Source organism: Pelecanus crispus, chromosome Z, assembly GCF_030463565.1.
Source record: "Pelecanus crispus isolate bPelCri1 chromosome Z, bPelCri1.pri, whole genome shotgun sequence".
NCBI classification, from domain to species: Eukaryota; Metazoa; Chordata; class Aves; order Pelecaniformes; family Pelecanidae; genus Pelecanus; species Pelecanus crispus.
This window is the reverse complement of record NC_134676.1, coordinates 46,336,701-46,356,709: the sequence shown is the minus strand read 5'-3', so window position 1 is coordinate 46,356,709 and position 20,009 is coordinate 46,336,701. Positions and strand designations below refer to the sequence as shown.

Here is a 20,009-nt window from a genome sequence, read left to right as displayed (position 1 = left end):
ACTGTGAATTACATTAGTGCCAAAAGTCCAGATCTAACATAAACCTTCTGAAGTCAAATTAAGGAAAGAGACTATCACCAGGATTAGTACCTCCTCTTATCCCAAAGTTCAAACCTTACACTTTTTATAACTAACTTAAATCCAAGTGTACTTACTCATTAGTTACTTACGTTCTTAAATGAGATGTTCTACATACCTTCAAAGTTCTCTTTTGAGGAACAAAACTCCCTGCCTCCCATCCCTTCTACCTTGGCTCTCAAGGATCTACCTTCTTCCCATACAAACTCTCTCACTTTGAAGGAAGAGTTCTCACAGGTTTTGAAGCCTGCTCCACGTTTAAGCAGTTTCTACAACTCAAGTGACTACATTAGTCTCCATGCTTCAGCAATAAAGGAAGGACTAAAGCAGCTAATTTATACTCCTTTTATCTACTGCAGGTAGAAAACCAGGAAGATGACTTCCTTTCTTTTGCTTTCCAGCAACTTAATTTTGCTTTTACTCATATTCACTTCATTTCCATAAATTGGCTACTAAAACTAAAGAACTTAACCTAGGATGTAAAAGTTCATGGGAATTTAGTGAAGCCAAAATGTGATTAGATGACTAGTGAATAGCAAGAAATCAACAAAATGTCAATGTTCTTACAAAAGGTTATCTTAATTGATTACTTCTGCTTCTTAATCTTAATTGATTACTGTTGTTTATTATTTATTACTTTTTTCTTATTACTTACAACATTATTACACCTGTCATTCTAGATTCATATGTAAGCAGGAAGCAAAAATGTTTCACTTTGTCTTCAGCCAAGATTTGTAGGAAAAGCTGTATTTCTCAACTTACAATTCATCCACTTCAATGCAATGCTTTGTTGAGTTTTAAGTGTTCTTGCATCCCTTTCCCATAGATACTAGTCTTTTCTTGAAATATGTATTTAAACTTTAATAAGTCAGAAATGCATTGTTATAGATAGACTGCAGAGCAAAACTGCAAAGCCAGAAGACAGAGTTGGCATAGGTGAACTGAACAGCACAAAGGATATTTTACTTTTGCACCAAAAGGACCTATCTATGAAACAAAAGGAAAAGATCCTTTTTTGATCACTCCTTTGATGACTTAGAAATAAGACAAATTGATTAAATGTGCTTAAAAAGGGACATAAATGTTATCAGGGCATTATTCAGGAGTCCTCATGATGCCATCATATAAAGCTGCAATATAAATACACTGTAAAAAAGCTTCTAATTAAGAATGTGGTCATTGATACCCAGAGCGAACAGAAACAGCTCACAATTTCTGAGAAACAGAACAATGATGCTAGAAAGCAACATCAGTGAGAAGTTTCAGCTTTTGTTTTACTTTCAGTAACTATCAGGTTACAATTAACACCCCAGTATTTAATACTATAATTTTATTTACCAAAAATAATTACGGGAATTTAAACTGTTCAGCTGTATTGTTAAGATTACACATGATGCTACTTTTAATCTGTTGAAAAACTTTTTTATTAAGCTTCATTTGAAATCAGCATTCTCTTTATAACACAATTAGTTGTTCTGCCAGTGAATGGCTTAGCTTAAACTGATGGCAAGTAAGTGAAAAATTACTAGCAAAGACTGAAGGCCAGAAGAGCAACAATGATCATGTTTTTCATAGAACACCTTTTAAAATTAAAATAATGAAGAAAGGAAAATAGTAGCAGTAACATTCTAAGTAGATCATATTTCAAAGTTGTCTATGAAGCCAAGCACAAAAAATTCAAAACTCCACATTTAAGAATAGGCAACCATCTAGGGATTATTTCTAGATTAGTGCCCCTATGTCAAAAAAAGACCAGGAAGCAAAGGAAGCGGCAGCCTTGTCCATAATTATTAATGCTTTTCTTCCTACTTAAATCTCCAAAAGAATTGATACCACTGTTGCTTCTGAGTGAAAAATAGGTACCTTAGAAAAATTGACTGACAAGTTAATCAAGAGAACTTCATTTGTAATAGTTGCAGTCACACAAACTCTAAATAATGAGACGTAAGTTACATGATCAATACAAATGGCTCGAACTAGTTTTGCTCATAGGTGGATCAACAGACATTTATTCAAAGTACTCTCTTCAAAGTTTTCTTTCATTTATATTTAGTTTTATTAATGTTGTCAGCCATTGCCATTAAGTAAGGACCTTTCTACAGTATTCTCGAGTATTTTTGACCAACTTTTCTGTTAATAAGGGACATTCTAATGCAAATGTGTTAGAATTGAAAAGGCCTCACTTTTACTGGTTGGCCTCGTTTGATCTTCCCAAAAATTCTTTGGCATTCCCGCTAATGGCTTAATTAAATACAGCACATCAACAACACTGGAAGACTCTCTTTTAGCCACTGCAGATGTTCAACACCCCAGAATGACATGCATTCTGTCTACAATTTCTATAGTGATTGCTAATACATTTGTAAAGACTAAACTAACTGCACATTCATCAATTCTGTGCTTGTGGTTTATCTTAAGAATCAGTCTAGGAAAAGGCAAATGTTTATTACAAGGCAAACAACAAAGTGTCCAGATAATCAGAGTAGACTAAAACCACTATGTAATAAGAACAAAAACCTGGAAGCTGTACCTGAATTTATTCCAGATTTGTATGTATTCCAAATGTAATTAAACAAGATGCGTGACAAACAAAAAGCATAAAATATATCTGTTGCCACAAATGAGCACTCCCCGTAAACTCTAGTTTTATGTTTCAGACATTAAGTGTAGTCAATAATGACCATTACTTTAACCCATTATAGCAACTGTGTGTGTCCACCCTAAAAAAAAAATTGTGCAAGCTGATGTACGTTTGACTTTCTATGCCACAGAGATTCCAGCATGTACTGTGGCAACTGGATTTTGGTTAACTGGATCCAGGACAAACTGAAGTTTTTTCAAGTCTCAAATCAGAAAAACATGGCACAGAATTTTATTTCAAACACCCAATCTTTAATCTTACCCTTTCTCTCAGAAAAATCCCACAGAGAGTGCTCTGCTGCTTAATTCCCAACTCTTTCAGAGCTGGCCAATATAAAAAAACAAAACCAAAAAACAAAACACAAAAGTAATTTATTAGACCTCCATTTGAGCCTCCTCCCCCTCCCATCCTCAGTAGCTTTGATCATTCATGGTGGCCATTAAGAGAAAAACAAGTTTGTTAGAGCTTTTTAAGATGAAAAATGAGGATAAAAACAGTAAAAACAACATTTCCCAAACATTTCTCTTTACCTTGGCACTACAGACTGTTACATTAGCAGGGAGCTGGGAAAACTGCTTCAACTCAAATACGTCCCGCACTGCCCACCGGCTCAAGTGATTCTCAGCCTTGCTGGATCCAACCACATTCTGATTTGAATGAATATATGCCACTTCTTGAACACCATCTGATATATTAGGAGAAAGATATAATCAAAGATTTGTTCCAAAACCCTGAAGGTACACAGTTGCACTGAAGAAGGATATTGTAATTTTTAAAGTTTCACATGAAAGCTGTAAAATTTGTTAAGATTTCAGTCAGCACCAAGTTTCTCAGCTCTATGAAATGACCAACAATCATTAGACTTATTCAGATTTATCCACAGTTTAATACTGCTTCCATTTCAGTGTGGGTTTTTTCAGACAGACAAAGGAGAAGTTTCAAAGCATCTACGATTTAATGGCTGCAGTATTAATGTTTAAAGTTAAGCCTCTAACAGAATCAAATCTTCTACATAGTATTTTCAAACTCCCAAATTGCAGAAATGAAAACTTACGTACATGAAAAAAAAAAAACTTAACAGCCCTGTCAAGTTTTACAGTTTAGCATCTTTCAACAGACAGTAAGTGTTTAACAAAACATTACAAAGCAACCCATCACTTCAGAAGACAAGAAAGTAAGGCTAATCGGTAAAAAGAAAGACACAGAAAGACATTACTAAACAATTTAGCAGGGCATTTATTAGTATCTTGTAACAAAAACATAGCAGGAATAACTTAAAACCTGCCAACAATGGTAAGTTAAACATATGCTACTACTTTAGTTGAAATAAAATCAAAGAAATTAAATTACTACTTACCTAAATATCTGTCCATTGATTCCATTTTTTGCTCTTGATGTTTAAATCCAGTTTTACTTGCAGAAGTTCTACGCACAGCATAATCGCTAGACTCCATTTGTGCAACAGAGGTATCCTGAACAGGATGAAGCACTTCAGACCCAAACTGAACTCTGTCTCTTGGTCTTTTACACTTACAGCTTTGCTTTCCGACATGAATTTTCTCAACTGGTAAATTATCTTCAGAGGATGAATATTCATTTATATTCTGAGAATCACTTTCCTTTTCTTTTCTATTGTCCTTCTTTGATCGTAGCAGAGATTTGGAGAAGCTACCTAGTCCACTGTTATGGGTGTGTCTTTCTTTCCATTTCAGAAAGCTGGAAGTTCTTAACTTTCCTGATTCAGAATTATGGGAAATTTCAATATCATCAGACTCATCACTTATGTCGCTTGCCTCTTTCAAATCTCTTGTGCTGTTCTTGATGTCTCCAAAAGACATGACTTTGCTGAAATTTGACTCAGTAGTATGGAATCCAAGTTGCCTGCTGTCTCTCTTAACTACCAACCCACCTTTTCCTTTTGCTAACTCTTCACAATTTTCATGTGCTGACCTGTAAATGTCAACTTTTTTAGTAAGCACTTGGGTAGGAAAGATGACATCATCACTCTCTTCAGAACTGCATTCAGTTTCAGTGACTACATCACTTCGCTTTGAAATACATTGACCCTCACTTTTTCTGTCCCCTTCTTCCTCAGAGCCTGATAAAACAAGCCAGTCTTTACTACACATATCTTGTTTATCAGTTCTGTCTGGTGACTGAGCAGCTTTCTCATGGTCCAAAACATGCACATGGCTTTGACGTTTCTGAAAATCACTATGCTTGCTATTTACATTTGTTCTTATAGTCTGATTATCAGAATTTGAATAATGAGAGTTATAATTATTATACTCTTCTTTTGTAGTTTCAATTTCTCTCTGCAATAACTTAGAGAATCCACACTGCATTAAGGAAAGCTGTCCCTTTGTTACCATTAAACTATTTGCCTTGCAAGGCTTCCTTCTGTCACATTTTTTCACAGAAGTTTCCAGAATATCATCATCACTAAAGTCATCACAAAAATCAGTTTCTTCTCTCTTTAATTGTGCTTGAATGCTTCCAGGATCTCCATCTTCTTTACAGTCCAGTTGTTCATACTAAAAATAAGAGTAATTTACAGCAAAGATATTTAAAACATAATTAATATATGGAACACACCTAATTCCAAAGTGGTATAAAAAAGTGGATTTTCACTATGTTACTCAATCAAAAAGTATACAAAATAGTTATTACAATACACAAATAGAAAGCAAATACAAAACAAAGAATAAAGAGAAATTATATGGAAGTCTTTGGTAGAACAAAAATTTTAGCAGAACAATGAAAATAACTACAAATATATATGTGAGACTATATATGCTGCACACCACTAAAACAACCTATGTCTTCACAATCCACACCCATATTTTTCTAGTTTATACTGGTTTTGTTGCAACTTTTCATCTTTCAAAGGTAGTTGGAAAAGTGACTTCATGATGCAAACCTTAATAGTGTGTAATGACATTCATAAAAAATATCTCCCTGCAGTGGTTAACTTCCTTGTACATGGGGGCTAACACAGTTTAAAAGAGCTATGAGTACATAACATTCTGCTCTTAAAATTACGTAGGGCCTACTAGAATCAACCAATAATTACCTCCAGGCAACCTTAAAACATTTTGAGTTTTGAATTCCAGAACACAACTCCAAAACTGTGTACTACTGAGATAAGAATTGTGACAATATGTAAAAGAAAAGTCAGAAGGGTAAATACTAAACTTTTGTATATGAAGAGAAGTTTTAAAATTAATGTACTAATTCTATCACCCTGCTTATCAAAAAGCATTTCACACAAGCTAAGAAAGTTACCGTTTGTCACCAAATCTACTGTGAGATTATGACCATGCAGGGATGTATTAGCAATGTGATGTTATGACCAATTTAAATTGATTTAAATTAAACTGATTTAAATTAATACTGACATTTACCCACAGAAATCTCCAAAAAGCATAAGAGACAGTGGCAAATTTTCAGTACCATTCAGTGTGATCTATCTAGTGTATTTTCATGCTTAGAGGCCATATTGTATACCTAATTGTTTGTTTCCCAAATCATCTGAACACAGTGTTCAGTCAAAAACATTCATAAAAATGCTTCCGTTAAACCCAGCCTTTGGGGGAGGGGGGGGGGGGGGGGGGGGAAAGTGGTGTGTGTCTTGTTCCAGAAGGAAATTATTAGATACATTATTTAAAAAAAAAAAAAGCCAGCATTGAACGGACCACTGATTTGGTGGGAATCACTGTCTGGTTACATCAACTAAATAGCCCATGTCTTCCACAGCAGTCCACAAAGCCTGAAGCAAGCTTTCAATCCTCTAAACCAACTGCACTCCTTTCCACAACTCCCTAACCAAAATCATCTAAACATCTAGGTGCCAGATTCTCAACTGACATCTTGATCAGAAGGCTGTCATATCGTATCATGTCATGTCATATCATACGGCTGTCACTCTTAAGGCATTACAAAGCAATGCTTCAGTAAACAACATTGCTCTGTAATAACAACACATTCGTAATACCTTCATTCAGACTGAGGATATCCAAGTGTTGTAAGGGTCATAGAATACCTTATTACCAGATGTTCAGAATATTCCACTTCACATACAGACAGCATGACATTATCAAATGCTTTATAATATGTAAAACCAAGGGCAAGCAGACAATAAAAGACAGCAAGTCAATACAGGGTAAAAGCATTACTAGCCTAACAACATACTGTCCACATTTGCCGCTGTAGTATCAGGAACTAGAGGAACTGTCATGCCTGGTCCATAGTCCACAAAGACACCTCACCTTTTCCGAGCTGCATGGAGGAGTCTCTTCCTTTAGCCATGTAGTTGCTGTCATGACTCCTGCTTCTACTCGCCCTTCCCTCTAAAATAATCAAGAATGTAGAGAATAAAAACTGTATCTGTTCAAGTTAAAGGCAAACCCAGGAAAAAAAAGTGTTTTTTCTTTCTACAGAGATATAAGCATCAGAAGTACAATCAGCAAAGTCCAGACTAAGACTTTCATTTTGGCATTTACTGCTCTCTGATCTAACCCGTAACCTGCTGCATAAATTGGGATGATCTTATCCATACTTTGTTTTAATAATTTTTGAACTTTTTTCCAAAGCAGAACACCTGCTACAATGTCCATATTACATGCCATGTTTTAATTTAGATTTAATTTAAAAAACTTTTTAGCTTAATATCCCCAAAGTACATGTTCCTATCCCACCTTATTCTTCTGGCTATGGTGCCTTTACACTGCTATGTCACATTCCCCAGCCTCTTCCTAGTATAGGCAAAATAACAAAATAAAGGGAAGGACGGAAAGAAACCTAGAATAAAGCTGCAATAAATTCCAAGACGCAAGTTCGCTGGAGCAAACATGCTGGGTAGGAAAAGGTATAATACTGCATACACTTAAAACCAGTGTGCACTATATGCTATGGAATTGTGCCAACAGTCTTTTTAGAGTAACTAAGAAATAAATCTTAAAATATGAAGCCTCAGTTATTTACTTTTAAACATTTTTAAATCCAGCATGATAAAATATTTTTATTAAACAGTTTTTGAAATGTCAAAATGTACTACACAAAGGTTACTATGATCATAAAAAATATTTTTATGATCAGGATTCCGGCTTAAAAGTTCACTCTGAGCTATTGATGAATAAAAGGTACCTGTGCACAAAGTTGACAATATATGAAAGTATCACAAAAATAGGTTACAGCATTTTTATTAGGAAAAGAAATATATTAGGAAACTTCTGGAAATTATAATCCAAACTTTTTCCAATTTTTTGTTTGATTTAAGGAAATTTATCTGGTGTGCATCAGAGCGAAAAATACAATGGCTATTTCATTTAAGGCACTTCATAGACAGGTACTGTTTAAGTTTCTCTGGTTTATAAAGTATTTTGTCATAATTTTGAATGGAAACATCTCAAGAGGAAAGGAAAAATGTAAAACTAATATCCAGAAATAAAAGGGTAGGACTTCACACCTCCAGGATGTCTTTGGTAAGACAGGACCCATGAGTCCTAAGTTTGAAAAGGTTATGGATCCCAAAAAGCTCTCCTTGATGTTCCTTTGATCCTTGCACTGCCTCAAAATACCGCTTGGCATTTTCACTTCCAACCACCGCACAGTGAAGTTGCTAAAACAGAACAACACAAGAGATTTCAGAAGTGTTTGCTCCAACAACATGTCAGAATTTCCTGGCATCCACATTATATACACAGCTTTAGTCGGAGCAGGCAGAAATTCCTAAGGGAGGATATTTTGTTTTAATTTCCCTGGCAGATGTTGGTATAATAGATTGTGGTATAATATGAACCTGCTTGGTTTTACTGAATAAAAAAAATAAAAATATTTCAAGTCTTTTACTTCATTGTCATCTAATATCAGAAACCCACTATACACACTGCTGACATTCCTCTGTATCTTGACTGCTCATCTTTTCTCAATACTAAATTCTTACTACTTTTTCATAGTCCTCTGTGTTGCTCAGTAGTCCTTACTCAGTAAGGACTAAATAAAAGCCACAAGATTACTCCTACTGATCTCTGCATATTTTAACTATCATTCAGTCTTGTTAAGTAGATTGAACAGAAGAGACTTAAAAATCTTCCAGGTGAAAAGGAAAGACAAGTAAATAGTTTATCAAGCAGAATTAAAACATTTTTGAAGCCAGGCAGGTTGAGCTTCATTTCAATGACTGCAAATTTTCAATACTTACACAATTAGTATATTTGACTCTTAAGTGGAAGAATGTCAAAACCATGTTTTTTATGGATACGAGACCTGTAATATTTTTTGTAACTCTCTCTAAGCAGTTGGTAGTTCTTCAGTTCTACTCACTTCCAGTTGTAGGACTGAACAGGCATTTTCCTAGACAGCACACCTCTTGAAGTATATAGACCAGTAACTATACAGTCAAATTTAGTTTAACTTTAGCTAAGCACAGTTTACTCCTCCTTGAATTATGCATGGTATTTACAAAAGTATACTTTAGGATACATATATAACTTATTCAGGTTTCTGTTATGTTAGAGTTCAGTTTTATTTATATCAGATTCTTCAATCACATATGGCTAAGTCAGACAACCAAACACAACTAATAAACTCAGCAATTTTAAAATCAAATAGATCCCTCGCCAAGAATACACTACAAACATGATAAAGCATTTTTATCACATGAATTCATTTCATGAAAAGGATGGATGACAACATTTAGCTCTGAGAGCACATCTGTATAGTTCTTCACCAAAAGCCACGCATCCACACATATTCATGGTTTCTGAATTTTCAACAGCAGATAAAGGTATTTTCATCACAACTTACTGAAAGTTTGCTAAGGGTGTTCAAGTGTCAATAGCAGAGAATGCAGTCCAAGTGTAGACTAAAAAAAATCCCAGATTTACAATTACTCTGTTTATTGCTTCTTATTAGACTTGACAAACATACGTCAACTTGGGGGGTGGGGTGGGGCAGAAACAAGAGCCTTTCAAGAAGTTTTATACAGGCCTTTTGGAAATCCAAACAGAGAATATCATCCAGGTCTTCTTTATCTACAAGATCACCAACTCCAAAGACTTCTGTGAAGTATGATATGCTCCTTCAGGATTTTGGTGAATATAGTCAGTCATAATCTGCTACTGATCATTTTGTTAGCCTTTCAGAGACCTCTCCTACTGATACTTGCTATTGAAATGAATCCTCAAAAGTACATTGCACAAGAGAAACTTTGGAACAGGATGCTCTCTGAGCTTTTCCATTAATGTGGGTGTAAAGAATAAATCAAGTGGGTTTTTTGCAGTGAACACTCCTTTAAACCTCACTAAAGTAATACCTATAGAGCAATACAATCCCTGCTCCTGATGTGTTCAAAAACTAAATTATTAGCCTTTATGTTTTTAGACCACTGTCCCTCAAAAGTAGTTTTCGGTCTTACTGTGTTTTATCTTTAACTCACCTCATTAATATATGACTTCAACTATTAGTACAATGTCTTCTTCATTCTGAGCTTCTGGTACAGTCTCTGAAAATTGCCCAACTACCTTGTGAGCACATCAGCCCATCACCTATTACTATTAATTTCTTCTTAACAAGTTTCCTCTTTTTTTTTTATTTAGATCATTTTGTCAAAATTAAACGGCACTTTTTTTTTTGGCTTCTACAGAATACTGAATTTAAGTGAGATAAAGTCACTGTTACACTTCTGAAAGTAACATTTTAAAGCAGGCCATACACACTACTGAGAGCAGCTCAAGATTTGATCTTCCAGCTCTGGGGTTTCTATTTGCTCTGTGAAATCAGATACCATGTCCAAATACTTGATCTTAGAACCTTATTCTTATTTGTCACTTAAATCTGTATGAGGATAATGAATATCTGCCTATTACTGCACTTCCCATTCATTCAGCCTCCAACCTCCTCCTTGTAAATAACCCAGCTACAAGAGAGTGCTTGTCACTGAAGACTCAATACCAAAATTCTCCTATATATGGCCAAAAATTGAAATTATTAGGTTAATCAATCAAATTTAGTAAAGCTTTCTTTAATACACAGTACCATTTGCCCACTGAGGTGACCTACTTTACCTTTTCTATGCAATGTATTCTTCAGGACAACTGTATCTCACCGATTTTCTTCTTTTCTCCAAGGTTATAAAAGCCTATAACATCAGTATCTTAACTTAAAGCATTTCTTAACTTGCAATGTTTGTTGAGGAAAACATAGAATCATAGAATCATTTAGGTTGGAAAAGACCTTTAAGATCATCCAGTCCAACCATTAACCTAACATTACCAAGTCCACCACTAAACCAATTGAGGGTAGAGTAGCAATTTCATGTTTCCTGGCTTGGTGGCTGCATTATTTATAATTAAAGGAAAAACTAGGAATCATTAAGATTGGAAAGGACCTCTAAGATCATCAGTCCAATCATCAACCCAACACCACCATGCCCACTAAACCATGTCACAAAGTGCCACATGTCTACCCGCTTTTTGAACACTTCCAGGGATGGGGACTCCACCACTTCTCTGGGCAGCCTGTTCCAATTTTTGACTACCCTTTCCGTAAAGAAATTTTTCCTAATATCCAACCTAAACCTCCCCTGGCACAGCTTGAGCCCATTTCCTCTCATCCAATCGTAACTACTTGGGAGGAGAGAGCAACACCCACCTCACTACAACCTCCTTTCAGGGAGTTGTGGAGAGCAATAAGGTCACCCCTCAGCCTCCTCTTCTCCAGGCTAAACAACCCCAGTTCCCTCAGCCGCTCCTCATAAGACCTGTGCTCCAGGCCCTTCACCAGCCTTGTTGCCCTTCTCTGGACACGCTCCAGCACCTCAATGCCTTTCTTGTATTGAGGGGCCCAAAACTGGACACAGTATTCCAGGTGTGGCCTCACCAGCGCCGAGTACAGGGGGACAATCACCTCCCTGCTCCTGCTGGCCACACTCTTCCTGATACAAGCCAGGATGCTGCTGGCCTTCTTGGCCACCTGGGCACACTGCTGGCTCATGTTCAACTGGCTGTCGACCAACACCCCCAGGTCCTTTTCAGCCAGGCAGCTTTCCAGCCACTCTTCCCCAAGCCTGTAGCGTTGCATGGGGTTGTTGTGACCCAAGCGCAGGACCCGGCACTCGGCCTTGTTAAACCTCATACAGCTGGCCTCAGCCCATCAATCCAGCCTGTCCAGGTCCCTCTGCAGGGCCATCCTACCCTCCAGCAGATTGACACTCCCACCCAGTTTGGTGTCATCTGCATTTCATCTAGTTTCTTACTGTTCTGCAGCCTGCTCTTTGTTGTTCATGTTTGAGTTTGCTTATTTTTTGTTTTCTTTCTGATCTCATCAGGAAACGGTTGCTAGATTATGTGTTCCTCAAACCACACACTCTGTTTTTCCTACTCTTAGGTTTTTAAACGTATCCACGCAAGTAGCAAAATTTAGAGTGCACAATTGTTTCAGGTTGAGTATTCTGGCAGACAACATCACTTCTTTTCACAGTAGCAGCAACTACAAGCTGTGTCCCCCTCCTTTTATAAAAAAGTTTTCAAAGGCCGGAGAGTAGCAATGTCTTCTTGCTTTTCTTCTACAGCACCAGCAAGATTTTTGCTCTCCTCCAACCTTTCAAAAGAAAAAGCTGCCCAAATCAGACTGCTGCAGATACTAGCTACAACTTTTGCAGATATATTTTACAAGTTTTTAAATAAAACAGTTCTCCGTATAACCTGATTCATGTATACTGAATAATTAAACTGTCAAAAGTTAGAGAAAAACTTGAATACAAGTATCATTGTTTTATTTTTTGACAATTGCTAAATGATATATCTCTGCTTAATAAGGTAGCAACATGTATCACAAAACCAAGGTAAACTACAATTTTGCTATAGGCTAGCTTAGCTTTCAGTCATTGAACAGCTAAAAAGAGCTCCCAATTTAAATAGTTTGTGAACTTTACCTGTTTATAAACTTGTCGCAAATACATCATCTCCTCCACAGTTCCCAAGGATATCAATCTAAACACTTTAACATCTTTGTATTGGCCAATCCTGTAAGCTCTGCAAGGACAGTGGCGTATTATTTTTAATCAGTAAAAAAAAAAAAGCACTCTTAGGGGTAGTAAAATAAATAAATTTTAAAAACCATTCCAATAAAACAGGTGTACTCTAAATCATTTATGAGTTGGTTGAGTTTTGGGTTGGTCCCCCCACCCCTTTTCCAAATTTTCCTCAGTATTTCATTCCCTTTTTCCTTTACCCTTAGTTTTCCAAGTTTCTTCCCATGCCTATCCAGTTGAAAAAGCTTTCTCCTCGATTTGTATCACAAGGCCTGTCTCCCATCTCTCTTGAAAACACATCTTCCACTATGTTTTCTCTGAGTTTTTTCCCTCCTCTGTCTCCATCTGCTCTTGCATAGGATATTCTCCTGTTTGTACTATATGGGAGTTAGATCATGGATTAGTTGGAGCAGTTTGCTCTTTCTGAACTTCATAAAGCACTTTGCAAATTACAATACAATAAAAACAGCTAATGAACAGGCAGTGTTCTATCTAAATGGCAAATTCTGAGACTTCTAATAGATTATAATCTGAAAATTCAAGAGAGGCTGAACCAATTTATAGAAATGCGGTCTTAAAGGATTCTTTAAAGACAGGCCCTCTCAATAATACACATTTCTGATACCCATATTTCTCTAAAACAGGTACACAAACACCTCTTAGAAGTCAGAAAGACCCTTAAAATGGAATTACGCAATTAGATGGGACAACAGAAATAAGTTTATTTCTCCTCATGAAAATATGTAAATCTACTGAACTTTGAAGGCTTCCAATATTCTTTACTTCAGCTATTCAAAATTCCCTAGCTGAATTCCTAGGGAAACATCCTATCATCAAAAAGCCTTGAAAGAAAAATCCAGATTCCTGGAAAACCTCCAATAGCATAGTATCAGAGGTGGAAGTGAGTACTGAAAAGGCACTCATCTCCACAAGGGTGAAGCAGAAAAGAACATATGTGTTCTTCTTTAAGAATTCTGGAATTCAAAACATCACTTGAACTAGGGTCAATTATGACATGTTCTGTCCTGACTAACACAGGAAAAAAGCCATCCAGCTACACACACACACTTGTTCTAGAGATCACAAAAAGTTACAGTAACTACGGCTTTTTTCCCCCCCCCCCATGTGCCCAAAATCACAGTGCCACAAAAATAAAATGGAAAATAAGAAGTAAAATTCAGGGTTACAAACAAGAAAATCAAAGCTAAAAAATATTTTAGCTGGACGTTTCTTACTGTCTTGAGGACAAGTCAGGCTATGTAAAAAACGTCTTCCCTTAGGAAAGTTTAGTTGGACAATTAGATTACAGGATCAAAGCAAAAGAAGAGTACAATATGGATCAAATGCTGTATTCTGAGAGTGTACCTGTCAATAGCTTGAAGATCATTTGCTGGGTTCCATGTAGGATCAAACAGTATAACAACATTGGCACCAACAAAATTAAGACCCAGTCCACCAGCCCTAAAAACATAAAAATGAAAAAATACAGCTGTTTGACAGTAAGAAAAACAGACAGTTTTTTTCACTGTATTAGGTCCATATTAGCATACCCTTCCTCCCCACCCCCCCAAAGCACAACAGAGATACCGAAAATAGCGAGGTACAGCTTTGTGTTACTGTTGTGTTAATAAGCATCAAGAACGTAAATAACCACTGCTGAAAAATGCAGTTATCTCACCTAAGCAGCAAGAAGATTACAAACTGTATGACTAGCTGAGTCATAACCAACTGCTCTCACCTTACTTTAGTAAAAGTCCTGATTGCTACTTCATACCCACTGAGCCCTACACAAGCCAACTCTCTCAACAGCTATACTGAAATTCATAACCACTTCTATGTCAGTTAACTTTATAGAAGGAAAACTGTAGCTTAAATAAAAAGTCTGCATCAAATTTTACTTCCTCTAATCACAGAGCATAGTTTTGAAAATAATACTATGCAGCTTCCACTAAAATGGTCACAGTGTAGGGTGAGTCATGCCTATAAGAATTAACAACTGTCACAAGTGTATTTGTACAGTGTGGAAGTCAACTGTTAAAAATACAGTCCATCACACAGCTGCATATCAGCAACATTCACACCTGTCATTACAAGGAAAAAAGTCACTGTAAGAAAATTGTCTACTGTGGGGGTAAGGAGTCACAGGGGTACCAGTTATATTGTCTTAAACATTCAACAGTTGTACTGTGCTTTAGGGTAAAGCCTACAAGCCAGCAAAGAATTTGAGCAGGTACTTAACCTGAGGTAGCTAACTAATGCCCTTGCTAAGTCTAACAAAACTGCTCAGTTACTTGGAGTTTGGCATGTGCATAGCTCTGACTTGACAGGAACAGAAGTGAGGAAAATACCACTTCTCATTCAGCTGCAAAACAAGCAAATACTGAAAATTCTTTTCAACTGGCTCAACCAACATTCCTACAAAAAGAGACAAGTTCCTATACAAGCACATGCCCAATACTATTATTAATTTAACTATTAAAACAATTCTTTACATTGACATAGCACTAATTTCAAGTGTGTTTTTCTCTAAATGAGGTGCCACAAAATTGAAAAAGTCAATCCCATTTAATTTACCACACACCTGGTTTTAATAGATTATTTTATATTCTGCTTGTTTAAAGCAGTGGGAAAGGTAAAGTTTCCAGGGTTGTGAATAAATGGAGACAGAACCCAAAAGCTTATGGAGCCCCACCACCTTTTAGTCTTCATGGAATCCTTGTTAATGTAAATACAGTTGTGGCCTCTTCCTTCCAGGTGTGGTGTGGTGTTGGGTTCGTTAAATCTGGAAAGGGAGAGGATGTGGGAACCTGCCAATATTAACGGAGGTTTCCGGAGGATGAGCGCTCTCAAAGTTTGAAATGCTGAATAAAAATCTTTGTATTTTTCAGAATACCTTACTGTAGTTTGGAATTTTGGTGTATTTCTTTTTAGAGAGGACAAAATTCAGCCTCTCATCTTACCAAACCGACCCTGCAGTCAGGCTGAAACATAAGTCAACATGCTTTTCCAAATGCTTTCTCATAAAAAATTGCACTATTTGGAACTGAAATATGAATTAAACCTCAGTTCAAAGCCTTAGTGTCAGTAAAACAGACTGACTATGAAAGCTACCTAAACAGGATACTTAGCTTTATAAAGATTTTAACCTTTCAATATTTTTAGGTATGCCACAAAAATTCAGATACTCCAAACCAGAAGAATGGCTCCTATATCCTTCACGGACAGAATGAACACAGTAGTTAGTTTGTGCATTGCGAAGAGTATCTTCCATTTGAAGTATCACTTTAGCCAGAGGTTAAAGTCATTATTGCAAGACGGTCCATGTGAATTACAATAATACAGCTCAAATGAAGAGCCCTGTATAAAATGTCTCATAACAGTTCTGTTACAAACAACAGTTTTCAAAAGATCACATTATCTAAAACCGCACCCTGTGTTGAAGAAATTACTTGTTTATATATCCTGTCACTGACAACTTAATACCACAATGTTCAGAAGTTACAAAACAGTATCACATTAGGGAAGTTTCAATGAAAGCTGTGACAATGTAATTATATTTACTGATATAAGTTTTTTTTTTTTATAATTCGCAAGTTCTCTGTTGCAGTGAGATCTTGTGGCTAGGAGTTCTTTAAATGTGATTACATGCACATTAAAAATTATTTACAACACAGCTGTTAAGAATTCAAGTTAAATTAAGCCTGAAAAAGTACAAAGTAATGGACAGCAATCCAGTAATGGACAGTAACTGAGAATGCCGCAGGTAGAATGGCAGTGCATACTGCAACGTTTCATGATAAAAAGTGTCTACAAATTTCTGTAACCATCATCGAAGCAATTCTCTTTACGTACTAAAGAAAACTGAGAAGCAGAAATACATTTTCATTCATAATTATTCTGAAGGAATTAATCTAGAGAAAGACTAGCGTGGAAAACTCAAGAGAACATTTGCTGCTCTTATTTCTTCCAGAACACTGCAATGGAACAGGACTGCGTAGACTTCAGTATTGTACATATACAGCTTCCCTTCTTTAGGGTAAGCATCAATGGAGTTGCAAGCTCTGACATTCTCCTATCAAGTTATAGCAACCCCAGCAATTATTTTAATATTTCTAAGCATGACCAAAAATCCCCTTCCTTTCTTCCAAATAATCATGCATTTTCCCAGCAACACCAGCACAGGACTGAAGTATTCTGAAATAGACTTCATGAGCCTTAGAAGTTCCAACAGATATATACCTATTTTTCCATAAAGCTCAAGGCTGAAATCCATAATCTATACCTACTAGTTTGATGGAATTTGCAAGCTCTGAAGAAATCAATTGTATTTTCTCTCCACAGCCATAAAACATATTTATCCATATAGCTATATTAGTCATATAAAAGCATTATGGATAGCTATATGGCTATGTTTGACACTAACATTAACTGCAAGACTTGAGGTTAAGCTAGGTATATATATAGACAGACAGATTTTTTTTTTTTTTTTTTTTTTTTTTTTTTTTACACACACTTTATTAAGGCCCTATTTCTCAAAAAACTCACCAACCAATTATAATCAGGATTTCCAAATGTCTATGGGCTATACATAGGCAATTCCAGGCAGAAAAGGCACTTTGCTGGTATAAAAAAAAAATGGGATATAAACCAGGAACACTGTAAATTTAACACTGAAGTCATCACCACTGTCTGCACTGTAACTCACTAATTTATAGATTGGAGCTTCCTGTTTAAAGTTGTATGTTAACTGTGCCAGTGGAATATAATGGCAGACTCAAGATCACTATGCAGGGAATTCATCCTTTGCAGAATGTATTTTTGCAGCCAAAAAGACTGTGCAAGTATTTTCAGTGAAAATCAACATTTGGCTCTTCGAGCAATGGGACTTTCAGAATACTTACAAGTTGACTACACAGAACAGTCAGCCAAAAACTTTGCAAGAAAGTACGGACAGAAGAGTATGACCCAATTCTGTCAACATACTATGTGTTGAGAAATAAAGAATATACTGTGAAGTCCTAATGCCTGAAATCTGAGTAAGAAGAATGATGAATCTCTTGCAGAGTAGAACTGGGATATATCACTTTCTGATTTCCAAAGGATTACAAAATCAAAGCTGCTTCCACAAATGTATATCAAGCAAGCAAAAAGATAGTTTTGTTACCTGTGATAAACCACACAAAGAATTGCACCGTCTGTTTTTCTTATTAAACACTGGTTACATTGACTGCAATTCCATCATTTTTGTTCCTTCCATTTACTAGTGGAAACACTAAGAACAACAGAATCAACACTCTTGTCTCAAGCACCACTAGCAAGCATGGAAAGCTCAACCAATCTCTGTATTCACAAGCTCCAACAGCAGAAAGGACAAAGTCCATCTCTGTTGACCCAACCGCCTTATTTATTTCTATGTAAATTAATGGAAGAGAACTGAGAAGGTTATGATTACACAAACTAGACTGACAGAAGCACAAACTAGAAAGCCTTTCCTAATGCTACAGATGCAGTGATTCCCTGCTGTCTTCAGGGAGAAAGAATAGGGACCCATGAAGGTCTAAGGGAAGCAGATGGCCGGGTTCCACAGCTGATGGAGGTTGCCAACAAATGTGCATGACCAACAAAACAAATCTCTTCACAACTCTGCCCACATGCACCAGAGAGTATCTGAAGACAGTTCTGACATGCACTTGTAGCAGTCTTTAAGACAACATCTAACTTCTAATTAAACAGAGGTAGAGTGGATTCTCCTAACTTCAACATGCACGCTTTCAGTAAAGAAGGACCAAAGTGATCATATAGGCATGGACAGCACATTTGCATGTTTCATCGCATTTCACTGAGTTTTCCTCTGGGCAGGAAGATTAAAGTTGCTCTTGGTTCCCTTTCTGCCCTTGCCTGGTAGCAAACTTCATCCAAGATGAAACATGGAACTAACCAGAATTAAAAAACAAAACAGAAGAGAAAAGAATGGTCATCATATTTTCATTCATTTTAGTTGAACGTACTGCTCTATTTCAAAAGAATTCACTACCCATCATAAATTGATAAGTAGATCTGATAAGCAAATAAATTTTTAGAAGAAAATCAAGGATTGTTTGAAGTATTTTAAACAGACATATGCTAATTAATGTGGTTAATAAATTACAGTAACACTAAGAGATAATTTTTCTGTTCAATATAACACTTGATGTTTCCTCATTCCTACAACAAGTGGAAATTTAAAACTAGATTCAGAAGACACACTTGTTTCAGATCTTAGCAATCCTCATAAAGCAGAGGGGAGGGGAAGGAAGGAAGTCTTCAGAGATTTTAAGAAGCTGCAGTCCACATCAGTGAGTCTATGTTTACTAATAGAAAAGAGAACAACTCACTTTCTCAAAAGAGTAATCCCTCACAAGGTCATAAAGTAAAATGCAGAGTAACCTATTTACTAAACACTGGAAAGGCAGAGTGAAAAAGATCACAAGTCAAATCTTCTTACATTGTAGATACAAGACATATGTTAATTTCTTGAATGCTGTTGAACTCTCTTACAACTCTGATCCTATCTTCTGATTTTGTATTTCCATCAAGTCTTCGGTAATCTAGCCCAGATGCCATACAGTATTGTTCCAGCACATCTAGCAACTGGGCGGAAAAATAAAAAAAAGATTAAATGCTTACTATTATCTTTTTAATTAAACAATCACAGAGGCCATGTTTCCAAATATATTTTCAATAGACCAAGCATTGAAAATAAGCATATATCTTCACCATTTTGATATCAATACCCTTGATACTCTGTGGCTGTGACTCTACAGCACTCAAGGTGGTTAATGTTGGTCTGCTATGGTCTCACTCAATCCTCCCACCCTGGCTGCCTGTCCAACCTTTAAGTGATGCTGAGTCAGTTCAACCCAATAAGAGCAAGGCAACTTAAACAGTTTCTTACCATTGTAGCAAGTTATGAAGACTTGAAACATGGTAAACGAGCACCAGAGCCAGCACAGAGAAACAAGCTGGTATGCACAGCCAGAGTTCAAAGGGAAAGAGTGAAAGAGACTGCAGTAACCAGCAGTCAGGCTGGTCTTGAACACCATGAAGCACTACCTAAGACACATGAGCATTTTACTACTACATCTAAGTATTAAACTTGCAGTCTACCTTCAAGATACAAGATCATTAAATATTTAAGACTTTGAACTACCATTCACACCATTATTTTTTAATACTGTTTAATGCTATCATTAGGAGTATTTAAGTAAAGAAAGTCAT

General features: G+C 36.3%; 1 protein-coding gene across 7 annotated transcripts in view; it reads right to left on the bottom strand.

The window, feature by feature from the left end:
* Positions 1-20,009, bottom strand: part of ERCC6L2 (ERCC excision repair 6 like 2) — a 59,703-nt gene that overhangs the window by 14,633 nt on the left and 25,061 nt on the right. For 4 of the 7 annotated variants that reach the window (XM_075727222.1, XM_075727225.1, XM_075727224.1 and 1 more), the window contains exons 11-17: positions 19,237-19,382; positions 14,118-14,213; positions 12,654-12,753; positions 8,187-8,339; positions 6,988-7,068; positions 4,077-5,253; positions 3,250-3,404 (exon numbers count right to left, since the gene is read on the bottom strand). In XM_075727222.1, coding sequence (XP_075583337.1) covers positions 3,250-3,404; positions 4,077-5,253; positions 6,988-7,068; positions 8,187-8,339; positions 12,654-12,753; positions 14,118-14,213; positions 19,237-19,382 — 1,908 coding nt within the window. Of the gene's footprint in view, positions 1-2,802; positions 3,043-3,249; positions 3,405-4,076; positions 5,254-6,987; positions 7,069-8,180; positions 8,340-12,653; positions 12,754-14,117; positions 14,214-19,236; positions 19,383-20,009 lie in introns of those variants that run through there. The other 3 variants (XM_075727227.1, XM_075727229.1, XM_075727228.1) reach the window with 3 other exon arrangements.